This window comes from Trichosurus vulpecula, chromosome 5 (assembly GCF_011100635.1).
Source record: "Trichosurus vulpecula isolate mTriVul1 chromosome 5, mTriVul1.pri, whole genome shotgun sequence".
NCBI classification, from domain to species: Eukaryota; Metazoa; Chordata; class Mammalia; order Diprotodontia; family Phalangeridae; genus Trichosurus; species Trichosurus vulpecula.
This window is the reverse complement of record NC_050577.1, coordinates 308,952,219-308,978,015: the sequence shown is the minus strand read 5'-3', so window position 1 is coordinate 308,978,015 and position 25,797 is coordinate 308,952,219. Positions and strand designations below refer to the sequence as shown.

The 25,797-nt window shown below is 53.1% G+C and overlaps 1 protein-coding gene across 2 annotated transcripts in view; it reads right to left on the bottom strand.

The window, feature by feature from the left end:
• Positions 1–25,797, bottom strand: part of WNT7B (Wnt family member 7B) — a 93,912-nt gene that overhangs the window by 8,790 nt on the left and 59,325 nt on the right. For both annotated transcript variants that reach the window (XM_036759149.1, XM_036759148.1), the window contains exons 2-3: positions 23,529–23,755; positions 6,923–7,194 (exon numbers count right to left, since the gene is read on the bottom strand). In XM_036759149.1, the coding sequence (XP_036615044.1) occupies positions 6,923–7,194; positions 23,529–23,755 (499 nt within the window). The remainder of the gene's footprint in view (positions 1–6,922; positions 7,195–23,528; positions 23,756–25,797) is intronic.

The window sequence follows — 25,797 nt, the reverse complement described above, 5'->3', positions numbered from 1 at the left end:
CCTGGCCTTAGCTACTTTATGTTAGGAGGTTCCTGGGAGGCCCTGCATTGAAAAATGGTGTGGTTAGCAGTAGGCCTAAGTAAGATTTTGTCACTGTCATGGGCATGGGCATAGGCATGGGCGTGGGCACAGGCATCCTTCCCAGGTCAGAATCAATGCTGTGATAGCCCTGAGAAGGGGACTGTGTGTGGGTTGGAGTCCAGAGATTTATTAGGTGGGCCTCAGTTTCCCCCTCTGTAAAAATGAGGGGCTGCCCTGGGTGAACTCTGAGGTGGCTCCCAGCTCTGACCTTTCCTGTTCTAAAGGCTCGGTCATTTTGTGTCCTCAGACTGGGGGATTCTCAAATGGCTCCAACCCCAAGGCCACGGGCTGGACTGGTTTGGACAAATCTTCAGCGCTGGAAAACCAGGCTTCAGTTCCCTTATCTGTAACATAGACACTATCAGATCTCTGCCAGGGGCGAGCCCCCAAACAGGGTGCTTTCAACTCCTGGGAGCACCCTATGGAGGCAAGGCTGCTGGTGGCGGGGTGGAGTATTGTCCTACAGGAAGGCGGCTGGAAGGCGGCCCTGCTGCGATCGCTATCTGCCACCACTGACTCAGCCTTCTGGGCCACTCCAGTTCACTTTCTCCACTGCTTTCTTCTAGTCAATCTCATGCATGGGGATTAATGCCTGTGCCCCCCGCCCCATCTCCCTCCTTCCCTCCCTCCCCATCCCTGTCTCTTTCTGTCTCTGTGTCTCTTTGTTTCTGTCTCTCTGTATCTCTGTCTCTGTCTGTGTCTCTGTGTCTCTGTCTCTGTCTCTCTCTCTGTGTCTCTCTCACTGTCTCTGTCTCTCTCTCTGTCTCTGTCTCTCTGTCTCTGTCTCTCTCTCTCTGTCTCTCTGTCTCTCTCTCTCTCTGTCTCTCTGTCTCTCTTCTCTCTCTCTCTCTCTCTGTCTCTCTCTCTTTCTCTCCAGATCCACATTACCAGCAAGGAGGAAACCCAGCAGATGAAAGTGATTGGGCACTCCTGGGCCCAACCAGGAGCCCAGCCCAGCTGCGCTTTGGTGCGTAGCTCGGGCAAGAGTCTCCCCATGAAGTGATCACAAGCTCCAAGAATGTCCAGTGTTTTTTTTCCCCATGGCTTTCATGACAAGGGCCCAGAGATGGTGGCACCGAGAGTTTTTAGGGGCATTTGGCCCTGGATTCCTCCCAGTCACATCATGGCTACAAGCTGGCCCTTACCCAGTCTCAGCCTCAGTCCCCTCATCTGTAACAGGAAGGGCTTGGACTCATTCGGTGTCCCTCCCAGCTTGAGTCCCACGATCCAAAGCACCTTCATTCAACTTGACCAACATCTATTGGTTGTCTGGCTTTGTGGAGATACAGCCTGCCTTGGAATCAGAAGATCAGCCAATCGATATTTATGAGTCACCTACTATGTGCCAGGAACTGTGCTAAGTGCTGGGGATACAAAAGGGGCAAAGCCAGCCCTTGCCCTCCAGGAGCTGCCAGTCCCGCCATGATTGAGCAGCACAGCTTTCCTGTCAGAGATGGGGAACACTGAGAAGCTGAGGGGGCAGTGACTCTGGGGCCAAGGCCCACTGGAAGGGGTTGGGGAGATACCGGGTGTCCTCCAAAACCAACGAGAGCTCATTTAAGCCGGGAGCAAACCCTTGCAACTGGGGAGTGGCTGGGCTTGGAATCAGGAAGACCTGAGTTCCAATGTGACCTCAGATACGCACTGGGTGAGTGACCCTAGGCAAGCCCCTTCACCTCTGTCTGCCTCAGTTTATCATCTGTGAAACAGGCATAATAACAACGTGTCCCTTGTAGTGTTGTTGTGAAGATCAAATGAGACAATATCTTAGCTCAGGACCTGGCACACAGCGGGTGATTTATACATGCTCCTTGCCCTCCCTTTTCCCCTTCAGGAGGCTGCACCTGAATAGAGCAGATGAAGGAGCTGAGGCTCAGAAGAGGCCCCCTCCCTCAGCAGCTCACCCCTGGAGGCTCCCTCAACAGCCCTGCCCCTGGAAGCCCTCCCCAGGTCACAGAATGGAGGGGAGGGGAGGGGAAGGAGCTGTCTGTAACACCTGCCCTGGCTCACAAGGACAAGGAGGAGGAGAAGGCTAGTGGTCTCAGGATGGGCCAGCCTGAGCAGTCAGGTCCCCAGGGACCTTTAAAGATTACATCATTGATGACAACCTCCTTATTCTACAGATGGGAAAACTGAGGCTCAAGCAGTGGAGGGTACTGGACGATTCGTGGGGATTTCAGGGAATGGGGCAGTATCTATTTGGACCCTTCCTGACCTCCACCTCCTTGTTCTTGGCCAAGAACAACTTCTCAGCATCTCCCCAGCCCAAGAGCCTCCTTTCAGGCAAAGCAAGTTAGAAAGAGGAGGCTGAGAAGGGGAAACTGAAGCTTGGCGCTGTGATGAAAAGTCTTGGACCTGAGTGGAAGACATGTCTGCCAGGAAACTCCCAGACCCCTCTGACCTCAGGGAAGTCACTTTCCTTCCCTTACTTTCTTAATCTGTTAAGTGAGGAGGTCAACGAGAATGTCTCTAAGGCGCTTCCCAACTCTGGGATGCTGTGCTTCTAATTCTATCATTGGATCTTCCCATCACCTTTCTTCTATTCAGCCAGAATTCCCCAGGGAGCTGGAAATTCTGACTCAGCCTCCCTTGGCCATTCAGAAACAAGTAGCCCGAGCCCCTTTCCCAGTGGGGTTCCTCAGATCTGTGTCTCCACCCCACCTCCTCCCATTCTGCTTGTCTCAGGGAATGCAGCTGAGATCAAACCTTCATTCTACTCAAGTCAAATTCTGGGGAGCAGAGTTCCTTCTGCCTCCCAGGAGAGCTGGGCATCCCTGAGGGAAGCCCAGCCACGGAAGCCCCTCGCTGCCTCTGCTGCGGATCCTTGACTCTCCTGGGCTGCTCTGCCTGAAGGTGGGACACACAGAAGGTGGGACAAGAGTCCATCGTCCCAGAAAAGGACAGCTGAGCCTGCAGAAGTGGGCAGAGGCAGCTACAGAGCATATCTGCCTGGAGGGAAGTGGAAAGGATGCCATGTCTGGAGATGGAGGATGCAGTCTACACTGCTCCTCTGCCACCTGCTACCTGCATGACCTAACATCTTCCATCCTTCGGTCTCTGTTTCCTCATCTGTAAAATGAGGCAGTCAGCAAAATGCCCTGGTCCTTGTGAGGTCTCTTCTGAGATTCTATCACCTTGACTGGGCCTCTCTCCTGAAATTCAGCTGATAGAGTGGGAATTATGGAAGGAGGCAAGTCAAGGTGGAACCTAGGGCACAGGGGGAGGGCTGGCCCAAATGAGGCACCCCCAGTGGGTGACCATCCCCCAGGAGGCAGCAGAGGTGAAAGGGCTGAAGAAAGACATCAGTACTGCCAGGCTGATACCGCAGAGAAGGAAAGAAACAGGCCGAGGACCCACATGTACAGACATTTATAGCAGCTCTTCTTGTGGAGGCAAAGAACTGGGGACTAATGGGGTGCTTGTCAACAGGGCGTGGTTAACGTAAAGGGCGCCTTCAGTGGGGCGTGGTTAGCTAAATAGGCGCCCATCAATGGGGCACGGTTAAACCAATTACATATGGGAATGTGATGGAATATTGTGCATCAAGAAGTGGCCACAGGTGTGGTTTCCGAGGAACCTCAGATTGGCAGGAAGTGGTGCACAGCAAGGTGAGCAGAGCCAGGAGAGCGACATGCCCAGTAACAACAATGTACACGATACATAGTAACTATGCACACGATAACACAATGTATCCAATAGCAACACACACTATGACAGAGACAACGTTGTAAAGCACACAACTCTGGGAGACCTAGGACCTGACACGATGGCCCACCCCAGTTCCAGAGGCCCCGTGCTGACTGCTGGGAGCACAGGGAAGTGCTAGCCCCAGAGTACACAACGAAGCCTCCAGTTTGGGACACAGCCAAGGGAGGAATTGGTTTGTCTTGACTTAAGATTTTTTTACAAGCCCCCCCCATTTTGGTTGGGGTGGGGGCAGGTAGGAGAAAATGGATGCTTGTTAATGGAAAAATAATCAAATTTAATTAAAAAGCAAAGCAGATTGAAGGCAGGGCCAGGCCTCCTCAAGGCTGGCTAAAGATCCTACAAGAGTTTTTAGCACCATCCTAGTCTAAATCCGAGGGCGCTGAGGAAGCCCCTTTCTTGGTGCCAGTCTCTGTGAGAGAAGCTGGGAAGAGTTGGCCCTTTGCTGGGGCTAGGAAATCTGAGCACCATCTCTGCCCTCCACATCCCTCCATGGTAGACCCCCATTGCCACCAAGCCAGAGTCACAGCCACAGGGATCATGGGAGCATTAAGGAGCCACTGACGGTATTCAGCCACTGAAAGCACCTTCACCTCAATGCCAGAATGGGAGCAACAGTCCTTCCAGGAGGCAGGAGAAGGAGAAGGAGAATGGTGCTTATTTTATGGAAGAAGAGACTGAGGGTGTCCTAGAGAAGACACAGGACCTGCAGGCATCCACTCAGCACCGGAACTTCCAGATGAGACAAAGGAGGCTCAGGATGAGAAGGGGAATCAGTGGTTCAGAGGGAGCTTTACTGTCATCCCTCAAATCCATATGCCTTTTAGCTCCATAAATCATCCCCAGTTACAGTTGTAAGAGCATCCTCTGACCCACTTAACTTCATGGCATGAAGGGGAGACCAGATGACCTCTGCAACTGAGAAGTCAGTGAACTAAGAAAATATCAGAGCTGGAAGGGGCCTGAGAATAGAGGATGTCAGAGCTGGGAGGGAGCTTAGAACAGGGAATGGCAGAGCCAGGAGGGGCCTTAGAACAGGAAATGGCAGAGCTGGGAGGGAGCTTAGAACAGGGAATGGCAGAGCCAGAAGGGGCCTTAGAACAGGAAATAGCAGAGCTGGGAGGGAGCTTAGAACAGGGGATGTCAGAACTGGGAGTGAGCTTAGAATATTGAATGTCAGAGTTGGGAGGGACCTTAGAACAGGAATTGTCAGAGCTTGGAGGGGGGCCTCAGAACAGGGGATGTCAGAGCTGGGAGGGAACTTAGAACGGGAGATGTCAGAGCTGGGAGGGAGCTTAGAATATAGAAGTTCAGAGGTGGAAGGGGCCTTAAAAAAAGAGAATGTCATAGCTGAAAAGGACCTTAGAACAGGAATTGTCAGAGCTGGGAGGGGGGCCTCAGAACAGGGGATGTCAGAGCTGGGAGGAAACTTAGAACAGGAGATGTCAGAGCCAGGAGGGAGCTTAGAACAGAAAAGTTCAGAGGTGGGAGAGGCCTTAAAAAACAGAATGTCATAATTGAGAGGGGCCTTAGAGCAGGGAAGGTCTAGTTGGGGAATGACCTTGGTTCAACACCCTCATTTTGCAGCTGGGGACCAGAGAAGGGGTAGTACCTTGCCCAGGTCACAGCTCGTAAGTAGCACAGTCCAGATCAGAGCCCACGGGTCTTTCTAGCCAAGCTTCCTCCTCTCTAAGGCTATCTGCCATCAGTGACTAAGACGGTAGGTAGGCACACAGATCTGCCCTCTGAGATCTGGGGGAGCGTTGAAGCCTTCCCTCCCCTGGGAGCTGGCTGGCCCAGCACCCTCAGTGATCTCCATCCCTCTGGGGATGTGGGCTGGGAAACCGTGGGTTGGGCCATGCTTTTCTTAGAAGCAGCTCATTTCTCTTGTTTTCTACTCCTCCCAGTGCTGGAGAAGGCAAGAGATCCTTCACTGGGGGAGAGCTGGGCATCTCACAGAGATTCTGCCATTTCCATTCACGGGCAGGGGGCAGGGGGCATCCAGAGGAGGGAGATAAGGACAATGTAAACCGAGCTTTCCAAGGTCACTGTGGGCTTGTGGAGCCTGGAAGGGCAAGCCTGGGGTGGGAGTGAGGGGACATGCCTCCGAGGATTCGAAAGGCTCTGTGGGCAAGAGGCCTGACCCTCGCAGTGCTGGGGAGCCCAGACCCAGGAGCCCTGGCCAAGCAGTATGGCAACCCCCCGGGCCCTGGTGACCGGGGGCATGAGGAATAACAATCAGCATTTACAAATCCTTTGAGTTTGCAAAATACCTTTCATAAAAAGGGAGGTATTGCTTTTATTATTGTCCCGATTTCACAGATAGGAAAATCAAGGTTGGAGGGATCATGGGACTTGCCCATGGCCACACAGCTAGTGTAGCACTCCACAGCCTCCATCAATGATATCATGCCTATGAGCTTGGTCTGCCCAGAGAGGCTGTGAGCTCACCAGGGGCAAAGGCTTTTGTCTCCTCCTTCAGACCGGGGCGGGGAGGCGAGGAGGCGAGGAGGCAGAGTCCTTCTCTTTCAGAGAGCCTGCTTTGAATACCAGCTCTACTACTGATGAGCTGGGGGGCCTTGGCCTAGTCACTTCCTTCCAGAAAATGAGAGGACTGAAGGAGGTGGTGTCCTAGGGCCTTCCAGTTCTGGCATTGTCAGGGCTACTGCTTCCCAGTAAGTAAGGGCCATCCTCATCATCATCTCAAGAATTCTGTCTAAAGCTCTAAATGTAAGGTCCTGCCAAGCAGGGAAAGCCTAACTCTTGTATTAGCCAGTGCTTCATAAACGTTTGTGGATTGACTGACCCTTCTAGTCAATAGACAGTAAGACTTCTGTGAGTAGAGAATTTGGTGTCTGCCTTTGTACTGAAGTGACTGGCCCCAGGACCCACCCCTGGGCGGTGCTGGTGAGGTGGACTGGCCTGCCTGCCCTCCCTGGCCCCAGGGCCACCTCCCCAGGCCCAACAGCCCCCTCTCCAGGCCTGACAGCCCCATCCCTGGTCCCCGGCCTGGACCTCAGATGGTGCTGGTGAGGTGGGCTGGCCTGCCTGCCCTCCCTGGACCCACAGCCCCTTCCCCCAGCCTCATGGCCCCCCTTCTGGTCCCAGGACCCCCCAGCCCTCCCACCAGGGTCACCTTTCTTCCAGCTTCATTGTTATGCAGGTTCATCAGCCGCCTGGCATTCTTCTTGATCTCACGGGCATCGACAAAGCGCCTGGAGAACTCGATGCCGTAGCGGACGTCAGCCGAGCAGCCGCCCCACTTCCAGCCCTCCTCCTGGTTGTAGTAGCCCTGCTTCTCCCTGTCACAGCCACAGTTGCTCAAATTGCCTTGGCTGCAGGCCGCAGTGACCGCATGGGCCACGCCAGCTGCTGTGATGGCGTAAGTGAAGGCAGCTTCCCGGCTCCCTGCAAGGAAGAGGAAGAGAGAGATGAGGTTGGGCTGCTGGCCACTCCGGGCCTCGAACGTGCACCAGCTCCAAACCCTCCCATTCTGACTACCCTGCTCTGGGACCCAGGTTCTTGAAGTGGCGAACGAAGTCTACGACACTCCCTCCCATTGGCCCTTCTGAGGATCCTCCCAGGTTGGACAGCCTGCCCTCTGCATCCGAGGTCGCTCCCAGCTCGAACGTCCTAGAATCCCGTGACTCGATGCTCTCTCTGCACACAGATCAGGCCACACGGGGAGCTCTGAGGCCCTTCCTCCTCACTGCCCCCTCCTTCAGGCCCCAGGGCTGATCCTCCCATCTTCAGGAGGCCTTTCCCCATCCTCTTCCCTGGGAGGGCCTGTCTAGACTGCTTTGTGCATGGCAGTTAGCAAGGTGTTGCCCTGCAGACCATGAGCTCCTTGAGGCCAGGGACTGGCTTTTGTCTTTCTCTGTATCCCCAGTCAATCAATAAATCAGCGTTTTTAAAAGCACTTCTTGTGTGCCTTAAAAGCCAGGCACTGGGCTGGGCCCTTTACAAACATACCCTGGGAGGTAGGTGCTATTATCACCCACATTTCACAGATGGGGAAACTGAGGCAAACAAGGTGACGTGATTGGCCCAGGGTCACCCAGCTAATGAACGTCTGCGGCCAGAAGTGAACTCAGGTCCTCCTGACTCCAGGCCCAGTGCTCTATCCATGGCACTCTGATGTCTTGGACCTACCTTATTGAAGAAAAGGGTGGAAGGGGGTGATGTTTTCAGAGTAGCTGAAGGTCCTCACTCCTGTTCACTGGGGCCCTCTTGAGGAACCCTGCCCTAGACAGGCTCCCCGTGGGCTCAGCCAACATATCTTTCATCCAATGCCATCTAATAAGACTGATGCCTCCCCCTCCTCCTCCCTATACTAGACTAGGCCCCGGGCCTGAGGAGAAGCCCTTGAGGGCAGGGACAGTTGGGGTTTGTCCTTTAATCCCTAGGCTGACCTGGGCACTGAGTGTAGAGGCTGGATGGAGCTTGCCAGGCTGGGTTTGTAACTCAACACCTACAGACTGAATAAGAGCAGTGCCTCAGTCTGGCCCAACAGAGCAGACAGAGGGTGGTCTGAGGAGACAGGTCAGTCCAGCAGAGATGCAGGGAAGATGAGGGAGGGAGGGAGAAAGCCCTAGCAGAGGCTCCATATGGCACACAGTGTCTGCTTGGGCTTTGAAGAAATGGAACCATTGGTGGGGAGCACAGGAGACTATGCTTTCCCAGGTGCTGAAGGTGACCGTAAGCTAATGCATGGAGGTGAGACTGAGTAGCAGAGCCTGGAGTCTGGGGAGAGCCTGGAGTAGGTAAATTGGACAGTAGGTCAGAGGTGAATTGTGGGTGGTCTTAAAAAGTACATTTGTGTGGATAGATCCATCCAATGACCCATGTTTGGAAAGTGCCTACCATGGGCTGCTTACTGGGCTCAACACTAATACTACAGTGCCCATGAAATGGCCTCTGCCCTCCCAGAACTTCCATTCTATCCCAGGAAGATTTACATTTTATCTGGTGAGTCATAGGGAGCCATTGGAGGTCTTAGAGGGAGAGACTGACATTCCCAGGACAAGAAACAAAACTTAGTTAGACTTATCCTCCATCTTTCATTTCAATTTCAAATTCTCCCGGGGGCACAGATTCAAATCTGAAGGGGTCTTGAAGGTCCTTGAAGCCAAGCACAAATAAGGAAATTGAGACAGACAGAGGTTATGTGACTTGCCCAGGATCACACAACTAGACAGTGTCTGAGGCAAGCTGTGAACATGGTTCTTTTGGACATTCTGTCTTTGCTCCACTCTCCCCTTCCAAACTTTCCTGTTATAGCAGAGGGCATCACCATCCTCCCAGACACCAGACTCACAGCCTCCTCACTACCTCTCACTGCGCCACCCCCCCACACCCATATCCAGGCCTGTCGACTTCACCTTCAGACAGGTCTCGAACACATCTCCTTCTCTGCTCAGACAACTCCCACCCTGGGGCAGACACCAGTCACTTCAGGCCTGGACTATGGCAGTGGCTGGGGGGTGGGGTGGAGTCAGCCAGCCTCAAGCCTCTCCCTGCTCCAGTCCATCCTCCACTAAGCCACCAAAGGGACTTTCCTAAAGCCCGGGTCTGACCATGTCACTCCCCCCTCCGCAGCTCGGTAAACTCCACTGGCTCCCTATGGCCACCAGGAAAATATACAAACTGCTCTGCTTGGCATTCAAAGCCCTTCATAAGCAGCCCCCACCTGCCTTTCCAGTCTTCTCATACCTTCCTCCCCAACATAGGCTCTCCCAGCCAGTGAGCCCTGCCTCCTGGCTGACCCATGAACAAGCCCCTCCAGCCCTCAGTTTCTGGCCATTCTCTCCAACTATCCAGCGTGCCTGGAATACTCCTGCTCCTCTGCTCCCACTACTGACTTCCCTGGTTCCTTTAAGTCCCAATTCAAATCCCCCCTTCTGCAGGAAGCCTCCCCAGCCCCTCCTCATTCCAGAGCTTTCTCTCTGTTAATTATTTCTTATTTATCCTTCGTGTAGCTTGCCTTGTATGTATCTGGTTGCATGTGTCCTCCTCATTGGATCATGTTCTCAAGGGCGGGGACTTCTGCCTTTGTTTGTCCCCTGGTGCCTGGCATATGGTAGGTACCTTGACTGACTGGCTCCCAATCCAGTGCCCTGGACACTGTACAGACCAGCACATTCAACATATAATCTGAAGTGTCTGTTGTGGGTCAGATCGATGGGTGAAGAGCTAGGGAATGTCCAGCTGAGCTAGAATGTGGTTCCTGCCTTCGTGGAGTCATGGGATTGGAAGCCAGAGAAGTGAAAGGGGCCTTGGGCTCATCTCATTCCAGATCACATGGCCAGTAACAGCAGAGTTAGGATTGGCAGTGGAAGTCACGGGTCACAGGAACCCCGACTGAAAATGAGCTTTTCCCTGGCTCAGGAACAATGATAGATGTACACACATATGGAGGTATATACAGACATATGAATGTATGTGTGTGTGTATATGTATGTAATATGATGGAGATAGAGGGGAAGAGAAAGAGAGATGGCAAGGCAGAGACAGAGAGAGACATGGATGAGTGGTATACCTGCCTCTAAATCAGGCCACAGGGACCCCAGGGGAAGATTAGCCAAATTAAGCTTCATTTAACTTAATTGATGTGGGACCACCAGGACCGCATAGCTGGAAGTTATTCCTGGGAGAAACTAAGTCATCCTGGCAGAAACAGTCCACAAAATCAAGGCAGGAGAGAAGCCTGGTGAGTACAGAGCCCTGGGCTACGGTCTGGTTTCCACCTCAGATCTGAATGACCTCTGTGAGCACACTTTTACTTTTGTGAAATGAGTATGTTGGATTGGTCTGTCCAGCCTCTCTCAGTCCTGCCATTCCCTACTCTCAGGCCCCTCCAGCTCCGCCATCCCCTGCTCTCAGGCCTCTCCCAGCTCTGCCATCTCCTGTTCTCAGGCCCCTCCCAGTTCTGCCATCCCCTGTTCTCAGGTCCCTTCCAATTCTGACATCCCCTGTTCTAAGTCTCCTCCCAGCTCTGCCATCCCCTGTTCTCAGGCCCCTCCCAGCTCTGCCATCCCCTGTTCTCAGACCCCTCCCAGCTCTGCCATCCCCTCTTCTCAGGTCCCTCCCGGGTCTGCCATCCCCTGTTCTCAGGCCCTCCCAGCTCTGATGAGCCCTTTCATCTTTAGATCCTGTGCCTCCCCTAACTCTTCCTAACAGTAGCCCCCTTTAGGAGTTAAGGCCTCTTTGTACCCCAGGCAAGGTTTGAAGACTCTGCCCCTTGACTCATGTTCAGACTTTCAGGAATCATGATTCCTGTATCTTCAAATCCTGGGTCAAAAGCTCAGAGGGACCTGAGAAGTCATCTAGTGCTGGCCCCTGAGCTTTCCAGATGAGGAAACTGGCCAGACCCTCGGGCTGTAAGCAGCAAAGCCAGGATCTGAACTTGGGTCCCCAAAATCCCAATCTAGCAGGTTCTCACTCCTGGATTCCATCCCTTGAGGGGCTTTGTCTCACCCCAATCCAGACCATTCTCACAACCTCCTTCCAAAGCAGTTTCACACCTGGGTTCTCACTGATGCCTCACAAGAATCAGGGGAAAGAGCCCAGGGTGTCCTGCCACAGGACCTGGGTTTAAATGCTAGCTGTACCACCTCCTAGCAAATCAACCTCTGTCAACAGAAGTGACTAGACTAGACTATGTCTAAGGTCCCTCCATGTCCTGAGTGGCTCCTGTGAGCACGAGGGCTGGGACAAGGGGAATCCATAGGATCCAACCCAAGCATAAAGACACCTGAGGCCCTCATGTCCAAGCCTGCTTTATAGAAGAGGAAGAGAAGCCCAGAGTGACTTGCCCAAGGTCACTTGGCTCATCAGGCTGGGGGGTGGGGAGATCAATGGGAATTCTCCAGAGAAAAGACTCTTAACCTGGGGTCTGTGAACTTGAAACAATGACTTTATTCTCCCTGACTTCCAGCTGAGATGTCACATGGCCCTCTTCTCATATGCTCATCTCTTACCCCCCCCCCCCATCCCCTGCCCCTGGGGCACATTGGACAAGGCCCCTCCCCTGCCCGACCTGGGATTCCTGGCTGGAATGAGGAGCTTGGACTACGTGAGCTCGACGTGAGCCTTCCCTGCTATGGTCCTCTGAGCCCGAGACCTCCCCTTCTGGTCAGGCAGGTTTGGGTGGATGGTCTTCTTTCCCTCATTCCAATGTCATCTCCCCAGGCAGTGAGCTTAACGTGAACTGAATTCAGCTGCCTGTGGAAATGGTGCCTAGGCTGGGGTCCGCTGCCCCGAGCGAGGCCACACCTGTCTGTCTGTCTGTCTGTACATCTGGGATCTGGAACAAGGTGTGGGAAGGACCTAGGGCCTGAGCCCCTCAGCTGGCACAAAGCCCACCTCCATGACCCTCATTTCCTGCCTTCTGGGAGAGGGAGGCAGAGGGGAAAGGAGAATAAATGAAGGGCCGAGGTCAAGCAGATACAAACCAAAGGAGAGAAGAAAGGACTAGAAAGTGGAAGAGAGAGGAAGGAGGGGGTAGAAGAGGTGGTGGACAGGCTATGGACTCTGGAGGCAGACCCAAGGGCCCAGGCCTCTCTGCCTCTTCCTCCCAGGCCCTGCCCCCCCTCCCCGCCCCCCCCCCCCCAGTCTGGTCCCTGAGGCCACAGATGACTGAACTTGCTCTTGGCTATCCCTAAGGCCTGTGGATCAGGTCCAGCCTGCTCTGTTCTCCCACAGCACTGGGCCCTGCAGCCAATGGGCCAAAGGGGCCTAAGATTTGTCCACCCCCTTCCTAAGCCAAAGCCAGGCTTCCAATGGAAGCTGAAGAGCTGAGGGAAAGGCCCAGGGCATTTATCCCCAAGAGCCAGTATCTGGGGCCCTGGGAGGTCATCTAATCAGCTTACAAGCCCAAGAACATCACTTTAGAGCCAGAAGACACCTCAAAGGCTCATTTTACAGATGAGGAAACTGAGGTTCCAAGGAGTTACATGACTTGTCCAAAGTCACACATGTACTTAAATGTCAGGGGCAGGATTTTGAATCCAGACCCAGGGAGTCAGCTGGGTAGCTCAGTGAATAGGGTGCTGGGCCTGGAGTCAGGAAGACCCAAGCTTCTATCTGGCCTCAAACATTGACTGTGTGACCCCAGGCAAATCACAGCCTCTGAATGCCTCAGTTTCCTCAACTGTAAGATGGACATAATAATGGCACCTATAATTTGAGGATCAAATGAGCTAATTTGTAAAGTGCTAGGAATAGTACCTGGCACATAGTAGGTACTCAATACATGCTTGGGGATTTCCCCCCTCCCTCCGTCCTTCTTTCCTTCCTTCCTCCCTCCCTTCCTTCCTCCGTCCTCCCTCCCTTCCTTACTGCTCCCTCCCTCCTCCCTCCCTCTTTCCCTCCTTCTTTCTTTCTTTCCTTCCTCCTTCCTCCCTCCTCCCTCCCTCTTTCCCTCCTTCTTTCTTTCTTTCCTTCCTTCCTTCCTCTCTCCCTCCCTTCCTTCCTTCCTTCCCTCCTTTTTTCCCTCCTTCCTCCCTGCCTCTCTCCCTCCCTCCCTTCCTTCCTTCCCTCCTTCCTTCTTTTCTTCCTTCCTTCCTTCCCTCCCTCCTTCTTTCCCTCCTTTCCTTCCTTCCTCTCTTCCTCCCTCCCTCAGCTCCTTCTACTCTCAATCAGAGCAGACATGGGGGGGGGGGGCACATGGGCTTGGCCTTGAAGGATTCTAACAGCTCTGGAGGAGGAGGAAGGGGCACGTTCATTCTAGGCCCTGCTTCCCAGGGGAGTGGCACATGGATATGAACAAAGGCTCGGTGTCAGCTAATTAGTCTGAGCTTGTAAAGCACAGAAGACTTGCTCTGCCCAAGGGAACATCTAGCTCCCTCGCCCCCCCCCCATCTCTAAGGCTGGGTCAGGCCTGAACCTTGACCCCTGAGTCCTGGCCCCCTTAGATCTGTGGGCTCCTCTATTTGCTTGACTGCCTTACCGAGCTCCTCACTCCCTGTCCTTCTGGGATCTCCAACTCGATTAAAAATGGCTTATTTATCAATCTCCTATATGTTCAGGGGCCTGTGCTCAATTCTGGAGAGACCAAGATAGAGAAAAGGGTGAGCCTTGTCCTGGAGGGGCTGGAAGTGACCTATGGTATCGTGAGGGTGGGGAGAGGGAAACACAGAAAGATGGATGGGGTGGGGGCGGGGAAGAGGGGCACACACAGAATTGGGGAGGGAGAAAGAGATAGAAATATGGATGAGAAGACAAAGACAGATGGATGGAGATAGATAGATAGATGAATGGATAGATAGATGGATGGATGGATAGATAGATGCTAGGCAGATGGATAGAGATAGATAGATAGATAGATATATGATAGATAGATAGATGATAGATGGATGATAGATATAGATAGATGGATGGATGGATAGATGGATGGATGGATGGATAGATAGATGCTAGGCAGATGGATAGAGATAGATAGATAGATAGATAGATAGATAGATAGATAGATAGATATATGATAGATAGACAGATGATAGATATAGATAGATAGATGGATGGATAGATGGATGGATGGATGGATAGATAGATGCTAGATAGATGGATAGATAGGAATAGATAGATACATGGATGGATAGATGGATAGATGGATGGATAGATGGATGGATGGATGGATGGATGGATGGATGGATGGATAGATGGATGGATAGATAGATAGATAGATAGATAGATAGATAGATAGATAGATGGATGGATAGATAGATAGATAGATGATAGATAGATAGATGATAGATATAGATAGATAGATGGATAGATGGATGGATGGATGGATGGATGGATAGATAGATGATAGATAGGTAGACAGATAGATGATAGATAGATGGATGGATGGAAATATATGCAGAGAGAGAGACAGAAAGAGAGAGAGAGAGACAGACAGACAGACAGACAAACAGACAGACAAAGACAGAGACAGAGACAGAGACAGAGACCGAGAGTGCTAAGGGAGGTCTCTATAAGTCAGGGCCTGGGAAGAGGCAGGTGAACAGAGGAGTCTCAGTGAGAATGAGATGGGTCAGATAGCTGCCTGCCCTTATGGCTCCCAGACTGGCAAGCTGTGGTGGGAAGACACTTTGAAACTCTCAGCAGCTACCAGCAGAGGAGTTGTTACTACTACTACAACTCTTCCTCCTCCTCCTGCTGCTGTTGCTGACCAGTATTCATTACTGAGTTCTGTCTTTAACTTAACGCCAAGTTTCCACCCCACCCCCACACACCCTCCTTTGACTGTCCCAAAGCAGCTAAATGCTGTAGTATCGTTGGCCATGGAGTCTGGAGGACCCAAGTGTGAACCCAGCGATAACACTGTTTATCCAGCATTCCCATGTTCTAAATGCTTTACAAACCTTTCTCATTCCATCCTTGCTATAACCCTTCAAGGTGGGTGCTATTATTGTGGCCACTTCACAGTTGGGGAAGCTGAGGCAGACAGAAGCTCAGAGGCCCAGGGTCACACAGCTTAGTCAGTGTCTTTGAGACTGTCTTGGAGCTCAGTGCTTCTAGACTCCCAGGCCAATGCTCTATCCACTGGACCACCCAGCTTCCCTCCAACGTGACCTGAGGCAAGTTGCTGAATTGCTCTTAGCCTCCATTTCCCAATCTGTAAAGTAGGGAGGAGGGTCATAACAAGGCCTCCCTTCCAGGGCTGTTCTCAGACTCTGATGAGTTACTCAATCCAACCCCAAGCCCCAAAGAAATCGGAGATTATTTTTATTCTCCATGGAAGCTCTTTTGGGGGCACCAGAGAAGGCACCAAGTTTCACTTGGCTCTTTGTGCTTGGTAGAATTAGGCTCCTAATGAATCTGTGTTAGCTTGGGCCAGAAAGCTTGGCCAGCGTGGAGAATGGGCAGAGGCTCCCAGAATGGCAGCAGAGTGTCCCTGGAGATCCTGGTGGGGGCAGACTGAGGATAGCACCTGGCCAGCTCCACTTACAATGGGAGGTCAACTGATCTGAGTCTTTCATCTGACAGACAGGGAAACCAAGGCATGGGAGGCTAAGAGCCCTGGCCTCAGCACCCAGAGTGTGGCAAGCCACCATCCCTGCCTGCCCTGTGCCCTGAGTGAATCCCAGGCAGCCTTTTTATAGTCTCATGGAGATGGGGCACAAGTTCCTACAGGGAGCAGAGAGGAGGCCTCCGGGCCAGCTGCCCTGATTAAGCTTGAGTCAGTGTCTCCATCATAAGCCCTCCTATTATGTGATTATAAATATGGGATCCTAAAAAGTCACACCACGTTCAAACATGCCAGGCCTCCGGTCAGCTCCCCAGTCATTTGTTTTTAATTAGCTTGGTGCATTCAAAGCACAAGAGTGGGGAGCTAGAGGGATCCCGGAGCTACAGAATGTCAGGGCTGGGAGGGGCCTTAGCACAGGGAATGGCAGAGCTGGGAGGGGTCTGAGAACAGGGGATGACAGAGCTGGGTCTTAAAGCCATGTCTTCTGGTTCCCAGTTAGGCCCAGCTTTCCTCTCACTGACCATGCTGAGCCTCATCTCCAGATAGTCCAAGTCCCCAATCCGGGAGACTCTCCCAAAGCAGGACCTCCTCAGCCATAAGCAGCATGGCTGCCTCCTGACCAAGCCTTTCCTGGGCCTCTGCATGGAGTCCTGGCTGAGCTGTGGAGCCTAGCTCTTTGTGCAGGAGATGGTGGAGTGGGCAGGGTCTCCTCTCTGGCCCATTTCCTCAATAGGCAGCAGCCTCCTCCAAGCACGCATTCCTTCATAAGAATTACTGCCTCGGTCTCCCCATCAGCCTCCCTGCCTCCAGCCTCTCCCCTCAAGAGCTGACTCAGTCACTTGCTCTAGAACATTAGGGGGAGGGCAATGGCTGCCATCTGCAGATCCTTGCTCTGCCATTTAGGGGCTCTGTGATTCCTGCCACCTCACCCTCTTGGAGCCTGAGTGTCCTCTACGAAATGGGAACAGCCACACTTACATGCTTTACCTGCTAGGGCCATTACAAGCTCAGTGCTTTCTAAACCTCGCAGAGCTAGAGAGGTGGGAATGGTAAGCATTTAATCACTCACTTAACATTTATGAAACACTGACTGTGCACCAGGGACTGTGCTGAGATCTGAGGATTAAGGAGAGAAGGGGGTAGCTCCTCCTGAGCCATACCCACCTTCCAGTCTGTACCCATGTGCGAGGGAGCTGTGATTCCGTGAGCCCTCCAATACCATCACACTTTGGGGGTAGGACAAAGGACAGCAAATACAGACTTCCTAGTCTGGGGCAGCCTTGTCAGGGGGCACTCAGTATGTGGAGGGCCTGTCCAGAGCCCCACCCTCCTCAGAATGTCTAGGCCACCCACAGATGCTCCTGGGGGGTCACCTGATCTATCCCATGCCTTAGGAGCAGGGGATTGGAGGGGCCTAGGAGCGCCACAGCCTCATTTTAAAGTCTAGGAAGTGGAAGCCCAGAGACATGATGGCAATGGCCCAAGGTCACCCAGCCAGGTTCTCTGGCTTGGACTCCAGGGCTCCGATCCAATCCTTCATACACCATGTGCTCAGGAAGATTGATCCTCATCCCTTAACATGTCTGTCTCCTGAGGAGAGGAGCCAATCCTGAACCTCGCCCTCCCAGGGCCTTTGATGGCCCCTCTGGAGAACTCCAAGCCCTTTGTTCTTTACAGATGGGAAAACTGACCCAAAGAATGTCAGTGAATGAGGAATTATTCTGGGGGAGGAAGGGCAGGAATTATAATTTCCATTTGACAAGTGGGAGGACTGAGGCCCAGAGGAGGAACATGGCCCCAGAGGGAGAGTGGGAACCGGAAATTCACCTGGGCTTGGGGGCCCAGGCCATGGATGGGAGCCTCCTTAAGCCTCCTGGCCAGGGGGACAGTGCTGGGGCTGGAGGCCCTCTGGAGGCCCTCTGGGTCTGGGGTCTCTGAGGGCAGGGCAGCTGCCAGAGGTCAGGGGAAGGGGGGCTCAGAAAGAACTAGATCCTGGGAGAGCAGCCTGGCTTTCCAGGAGGGTTCCTCGAGAGCACCAGGATCTCAAAAGCTGCTTAAAGCCGACCAGTTTATGGCCAGAGAGCAATGCCAGCCTCTTAACCTCTCAGGTTCACCTGCTGAGAGAGCATTACTAGCTAAGCTCTGAATGCCAGGCCGCAGGAGACGGCTCTGCACGGGGTGGGAAGGGGGGAAGCAGCAGTGGTTGAAGCCGGGGCCCAGAATTCAGGGAGATGGGCACAAGTTCTGCCAGAGCCCCTCCAAGCTTGGCTGGAGTCACCCTGGGACCCCGGTGAGGCCCTTCCCCACTTCTAGCTTTATGGTCTCTGGCCACACTTAAAAGAAGGATGAAAAATACTCCCTGGCCCTGGCCCGGGCAGGGCTGGTAAAGAGTCAGGGACTGACCAAAATCCCCGTGTCAGAGCAGGGGTGTAGAGGGGGAGGGGCTTAGAACATGAGATACCAGGGCTGAGAGAGGCTTTAGAACTAAGTCAGGGTTGGAAGAGGCCTTTGACATCCCTTACTCAGCCCTCTCTGGAGCCATTGGCAGAGGAGGGGCCAGATTCGGGTTTATAATTTGCTACCTGCTCTGAGAGTGGCTGACCCTGGGAGAGGAGACACCTGAAGGTGGAGGACCCCAATGGTGGAATTTCAGGCATCAGAAAGTAAGAGGGAGGGAGATAGCAAGCCTCCACCCCTAGTTCCCCAGCTTCCTCACTCTTCTGACACTGTGACTCAGCACACACAGGTGTCCCAGGGGCCAGGGTCTGTTAGCAGGCTGCCCCGGGCATCGGGTGGGGGGTGGGGCATGAATGCTGCCATCCCAAGCCAAGGTGGGCAGGGCATCGCACGCGCTCTGGGCTGCCTGGGGCTAGAGGCAGCTCCAGACTTGACAGGGATGACTCAGTGTTTATGAAGCAGTTACTGGGGGAAAGGCTGCTCAGGGTAGCAGGGAATGGGACCCATTGGGAAGGTTAGTGGGAAGAGCTAGGCCCAGGGATTAAGCAGGATTGGGGCCGTCTCTGGCCCTGCCCTCCACCTGCTTGCTAGGTGACCTTGTCCAAAGCAGACCTCTCTCTGCCTTGGTTTCGTCATCTTCAAAATGATGAGCTTGGACCAGAGGTCCTCAGGGTTCCCTTCTGGCTCCAAACCCTCAGATGCTCTGACTTTGGAGAGCTGTTGGGGGCTTCAGGACAGCCCTGCAGCCCTACTGTGTAGGCCCCTTCCCTTCTGGGTCTGCGAAGGATCACAGGGAGCAGCCTTCTTTTGCAGGTCCCCCTTCTAGAGTCCTCCCTAGCTCCAGGTGCTTCTGGGTAGAAGGGGCCGGGAATCCAGGAGTTGGCCCCGAACTGCCAAAGAACTAAATTCATCTGCCACTTCTGGGCTACGTGTTCTTGGACAAGTCACCTGAATTCCTCATCTGTCAAGGGGACAACGATCCTGACCTTGACTCCCTCTCAGGCTGTGGTTGGGGTTTGTTGACTGCCTGAGTGACCACCTGCTCCCTCTGTGATCATGGGCAGGGGCCCTTCTCAGCTTGGAGCCTCAGTTTACATGAGTGCAATGTGCCCGATGATGTCAAAGGGGCCTCAGAATTCCCTGGCACCTAATTTGTCTCCTGATTTCTGCATCAAATTATAAACTACCATAAAGGTTGGGACAACACGAAGCAAGAGGGAGATAGCCACTTTCTAAGGCAATCCAAATGGGCAGAGTCAGCCCCCCGGCACAGAGCACCACCCCCACGGCCAGCAGCAGACTCAGTGGGGGCACAGCCTGGCCAACCCAGCCTGCTTCTCTTGAGCCGGTAGTATTAGTGTCTCCTATGCCCCATCATGTTGCAGCAGCCACATGATGGGCACAGCCCAGGGTACCCCATGGGGGGAGGGGCAGGGAAGTCGGCAGGGCCTCCTCCCTTCTGGACTAGGGAGAGAGAAGAGGCTGGCTGCCTGCAGAGCCCCTCCCTCTCCTGTGGTACCTCCAACCAGGCTGGGTTCTGCCAGGCACCCTCAGCAGGTCAGCCACTGTTAGCAGCCTCTAGTAAGACTGGGAGTCCCCCATTAGGAGGCTAGTGAGGGTCCCTGTAGGATTTCAAATCCCCAGGCAAGCTATGCACTAATTGGGGCCATAGCTGGGCACTGGGTCCAAGTCCTGATCACAAGCAGTGTGGTTCAATGGAAAGAGGCTGGTCTGGAAGCTTCAGGATGGAGTTTGAATTTTGGCTGGGACAATTCATACTATGTTACCTTGGCCAAGTCATTGCCCTCTGTCTAGATTTCATCAACTGCAAAATGAAGGTCACAGTCTAAGCCTTGACCTAACTCACAGCCTAATCCTTACCCTAACCCTGATGCTGGCCCCAATCAGAGGCTGTAATGGAATCCCAGAACCTCAGAGCTGGAAGGGACACCAGCAGCTTCAGTCCAACACCTCCTCAAGCAGGAATCCTCTCTCACATCCCCATTGATGGGTCCTCCAGCCTCCTGGGCCAGACTTCCAGTGCCGGGGAGCTCACTACTTCCACTTTGGGATAGCTCTTGGGAATTCGGGCATCTTCCCTAAGTTTGAGTCCCTAGTCTTTGCCCCCTTGGCTCCTGACCTTTCCTCTGCCTACCAAGCCTTCCAGTACTTGCAGACTGCACCCATCTCCCCTCCGCACTCCTCTTGTCAAGCCAAGTCCACCTAGAATGGGCTGCCCAGATCTGAATGTGGTGCTCTTGTGGGGCCTGGCCAGGCTGGAGGACCTTGAGATAAGCACTTCCCTGCCCCCACTGCCATTCCAGCATCCAACCCTCTCATTTTACAGAAGGGAAAGCTGAGGCCCACAGGGGGATATGCTCATGTTGCCTGGCAAGCAGACCGAGGTAGGCTGGCCTCCCCCTGTCGCACCTGCTCTCCCCAGCAGGCTGGGCCTCACAGAAGGGCCTGTTGTGAAAGGCCTGATCACTTCCAGCCCGAGGTCAGAGCCTACCTTTCTAGGTCTGAAGCCCTGCTCCCCACCCCCATCCCTGTGTCTGAGGCTCCATCACCCTCTGTGTCTCCCAACCCCCTTCGGGCCATGGCATCTACCGGGCATCAGAGAGAGGCCACAGGGCTCTCAGCTCCACTGAGCTCAGGGTTCCACTGCCCTGGCTGCTGGTGCAGGGATAGCGGAGTCTGCCTGAGAGAGGAGAAGGTTTGGGGTCGGGGCACAGTCACATGGAGCCATCAGCAGAGACCTGCCTAGGAATCTAGTCCCCCTTAGCTTTGGGCCCCAGGATCGAATCCCTTCCCTACTCCAAGCCTCAGCTCTCTTCTCTGTAAAATGGCCATAACACCAGTGGTAAAGTAACGGGCTCAAGGGCTGATCTTGTACCACAGCCTCTGTGGTAGGTCTCACTTGGATCATGTGCCATGAGCCCCTTGGTTCCTACCTTGGTCTCTGTGGCCGGGCTCCCTTTCCCAAGGCCTAGTGCCTGGTCTACTGACCTCTGATAAATTCACAGAATTGGGAAAATCAGAAGAGACTGGAAAGGTTCGTTTGACCCAGCTTCCACTTTGGGGAGAGGAGGAGGAGGTGGGGACACTTACCCAAGGTCACACAGCTAGCCAGTGTAACCGCTGGGGTTAGAATCCCAGGCTCCTGGCTGCGTTAGGCTTACCTCGCACCTAATGCCTGGCCAAAGTTTCCAGGTGGTCCCTGATGTGGCAATCAGTCTTTAGTGAGTCAGGGGATCCCCCATCAGCCACAGTCCAGACAGGAAACCAGAGACAGTGGGTGGCCAAGGTGGGTGGGGAAGAGGCCCCAGGAGCTGGGACTCTTAGCCAGCTCTGGGATCGAGGCTGCCTTCAGGCCCCACATGAGGAGAGGCGCAGCGGAGCTGAGCAGCCGACGTCACCCACTGGCTTCTCCACCTCTCCGCAGAAGTGCCCCCAAGCAGCCTGGCACAGGGTTTTCCCAAACCCACAGGGTATGGAAAGTTTACCCCACCCACAGCCTTTACATCGATCAGGCTGCCCACATCCCAAACTCCAAAGCCTGTCTCTTTTCCTCCTCTGACTCAGAACCTGAGAGCTGGAAGGGACTTTGTGGAGCTGATTCAACCCCTTCATTTGACCAAGGGGGAAACTGAGGCCCAGAGAGGCAAGGGCCTTGCCCTAGGTCACACAGCTAACAGTGGTAGACAGACCATGGTGCTTACACTCCAAGGAACAGTGGGTCCAGTGTAGGCTGAGGCAGTCAGAAAGGAGAGGGAGAGTGGAAGAAGAGGGGGGGACAGAAGTCCTCAGGGCCATGCCTCATCATCTCTCACAATCATGTACAGACTGGTCTCCCTGCCTCCCATCTTTCTCTCCAATCCAGCCTCTACACATCCACCAAAGTGAAATTAGGGTTAGAGTCGGAAGGTGAGGGTTAGGCACAGGTCTCTGTGCATATGTCTAGACTGTGGCTGATAGGGGATCTCCTGACTCACTATGACCACACCACTCCCTTGCTCAAAAAACTCCTATAGCTCACTACTACCTCTAGAATCAATTACAATTACGTCTTTGTTTGACAACTAAAATCCTTTGCCACCTGGGTTCCACCCTACCTTCCCAACCTTATTGCATATCACTCACCTCCCATGTCTGGGCCCTTTGCAACCCAGAATGCCCTCCCTCCCCACCCCAGTGTGGGCACAACCTGAGTAACTAGCGTAAAGGCACTGCCCGTCTCTGAGCACCTAGACCAATGAGGAGCCAGAGTCTCCAATGATGGGCATTTGGCTGCAGTGAGAACAGTGAAATCCCAGGATATCCAGACAGCACATTGTCCAACTTGGACCTGAGCCATGTTTCCCCCCCACTCCCCTGCCATGATGTGCCTTTCCTCTGGCCAAAGACCTCCAATGGCTTCCCATTGCTGGATGGATCCAATTCAGACTTTTTAGCCTGGAATTCAAGGTCCTTCCAAAGCTCACATTAATTCATGCCACTGCCTTCTGCACAACTGACACTGCAGCCCAACTGGGTGATTGGTCCAAAGATACCCCACAGATTGTCCATTCTTGAGCAAAGACTCAGGTAGAGAGTTTCAGAGAAGGGTCATTGAAGGTCATAGAAATGGCCATTCTGAATAAGGGAAAAAGAGGTGAGAAGGGAGTCTCAGGGCCATTTCAAGGGGCCATACTAGGAGAAGAAGGTGAGCAGGCTTGGGTCTTATTTCAACTGGCAAAAAAAGGCAAAAAAAAGGGAACTGAGACATGGATGTTTAACAGATGATGAATTGAATGGTGTTCTCCAGGTAACTATAGGAAGTGGGATAGTGGGAGGCATTTCAGGTACAAAAATAAGTGGGATGATTGGTATTTTATTTTATTTTGAGAAACACGGGAGTGTGGTGGTCTTTTCAGTTAAATAAAGAAGGAAGTGAGAAGGTTTGTGTATTATTTCTGTTCTATAATTAGGATGGTTTGTGCGTTCATTTTAGTTACAGAATGAGGAGGTGAGATGCCTAGTGCATTGTCGGGAAACTGGATGGTTTGTATATGGTTTTGTGTGAGAAATAAGGCAATGTTAGTGTATTGTTTGGGTCACAGAATTATGCAGTGGGATGGATGGTGACTGTTAGTTGGACAAATGAGAGGACAGCATTCTTGGGATAGCATTTCAATAGAAGTCAGAAGGCAAGATGGCACTTCCCCTCTACGGTCCATCCAGGCAAGGCCGGTGAAAGGCCATTCCAAGACTAGCCTCCCAGCCCATCCCTCTCCATTTGACACGGCCAGCTTTCAAAGGCATTCCTTACCCACTCGCAGCTCTTGCCCAAAGACAGTCTTCTCGCCCAGTGCGGAACAGTTCCATCGGCCATAGCGGAACTGGTATTGGCATTCATTGATCCCCATCTGTGCACCTTCTCCGATCACGATGATGGCGTCGGGGCGGCTCTGACAGATGGCTCGTTGTCGGGGGGCCAGGCCAGGGATCTTGTTGCAGATGATATTGGCTCCCAAAGCCACCACAGATGACAGAGCTCTAAGGGAGGGAGAGACAACAGGGAGGTGAGGACCTGCCATCCATTCAAAAGCCTGGTGCCCAGGAAGCAATGCTGAGTGATGGAGCCATGACCATGCATGTATTTATGTAATTATGGCTATGACCAGGGCCAGTTTTAGCCCTAATTACACCCAGAGCAAAATTGGGAGGGGAGATGGGGATGGCAGAGGACAGAGGGTAGGTGACTTTGGGGCAAGTATGAGGGAGAGGGCATTTCCCAAAGAAGAGTCGGCAGAGCTGGTGTAAAGAGGGGGAGGAGGGGAACAGCCAGTGATGGGACCCTAGGGCGGTGACTAGGCACATTCCTGAACATGCCATTAGAGGAACCAAAGATGAGACTAGGGAAGCAGTGGGCATGAATCAAGGCCCCCCCAATCTCACCCCTCCATGTCAACACTCCCTTTTTGCTTCGTACAAATTCCACCTCAGACCAGAGACCCTATAAAAATGAGATTTTCTAAGCCTAGACCTGTTTGGGTAAACAAAGTAAGACTGACAGAGTCCTCCCACATCTAGGAGCTCTGGTGAGCCTTATAAGACCCCTGTGAGGGGAAGATAGAAATGGGAGGAGGGAGGAAAATTATGTCTATTGGACAAGAAAGGAAATTGAGACACAGAGGTTAAATGGCCTAGAGTCATAGACTGCTAGAGTCAGAAAGATGCTTAGAATACAGATAATCCAATGGAAGAGCAGGGAGGGGCCTTAGAACATGGAACATCCCAGCTGGGAGGGACCTTCAGCATTCTGTGAGAAACAAAGTAGTGTTTTTCCATGGTGCGTGGGAAAGCAAGAGATTTGGGTAATTCCCATAAGGAGGCAGACCTGTTTCTTCAGCATCACCAGGAATGGGTCAAAGCCAAGGCATTCCAGGTCTGGGTGGACACTTGATGCCCGCCCTCCCCCTCCCCCATCTTATCTGGCTGGCAATGTCCTTAGGATCTCCAGCAGGGCAGTCACTGGCCCCCACATTGTTGTTGCCAGTGAACATCTGTGCCAGGAAGGTGAGGAGGGGACTTAATCCATTGTAATTGTAGCTCCTTGGAAAATGAATCCAAGAGGGAGGGGCGAAACTGGGCCAAGCCTGGCCCAATGCTCTTGGGCCACCTTCTGGAGGGAAGGGAAGCCCCGAGATGAGCCATCTGCACCACTGCAGCCCAGCCTCTGTTCCATTGGAATTTCCCAAATCTCTCGCTTTCCCACACCTGTTGGGGGAAGAAAACACTTCCCTGTTTCTCACAGAATCACCAAGACCTCACCCAGTTCTCGGAACCTATGGTGCACAGAGCACTGCCCAGAAAAAAAAGACAGCACAAGCCCAGATGATGGTAACGCACAGGGTTACACAAAGAGAGGAGAGGGGCCAGCGGCAGGCCAGGGATTCCAGCCCCTAGTCATGACCAGCATCACCTCCTGGAAGGCTCCCTGTAGGAGTGGCCTTTGAGGTCTGGCTCTAGAGGAAGGCAAGCTAACTGGGCCAAGTTCAGTCTCCTGCTAGAGTGGACTGGCTGGTGGACTTGGAGGTGGGAAAACCTAGGTTCAAATCCTGCCTCAGACAATTAATAGCTATGTAACCATGAGTAAGTCCCATCTTCTCTGCGTGCTTCAACTGTAAGATGAGAAGGCTGGACACAACAGCTTCTGAGATCCCTTTCACCTCGAAAATTATGATCCTGTGATGGCCTGGGGCCATCTGACCCCCTTGTTCTACAGAAGAGGAGCCCACGATCTAGAAAGGAGGAGAACTTGCCCAAGATGGCAGAAGCAGCCAGTAGCAGAGACACAAATGGTTTCCCCCTCTTTGCCCTGGATCCCCCTGCTCTGGCTACATTGTACCCAGCTCCAAATCAACCAGGAGCTTCCTAGGCATGAGAAGGTCAAGGCCCAAGTCCTATGCCCAGCATTCAAAGCCCTTCACAATCTGGCTTAGCTTTCTAGCCTCACCTCATCGTATTCCTTTCCACATGCTCCTGGCTTCAGCCCTTACCCCTCATCTCCCTCCATGTCAGCTCAGCAAAGCATT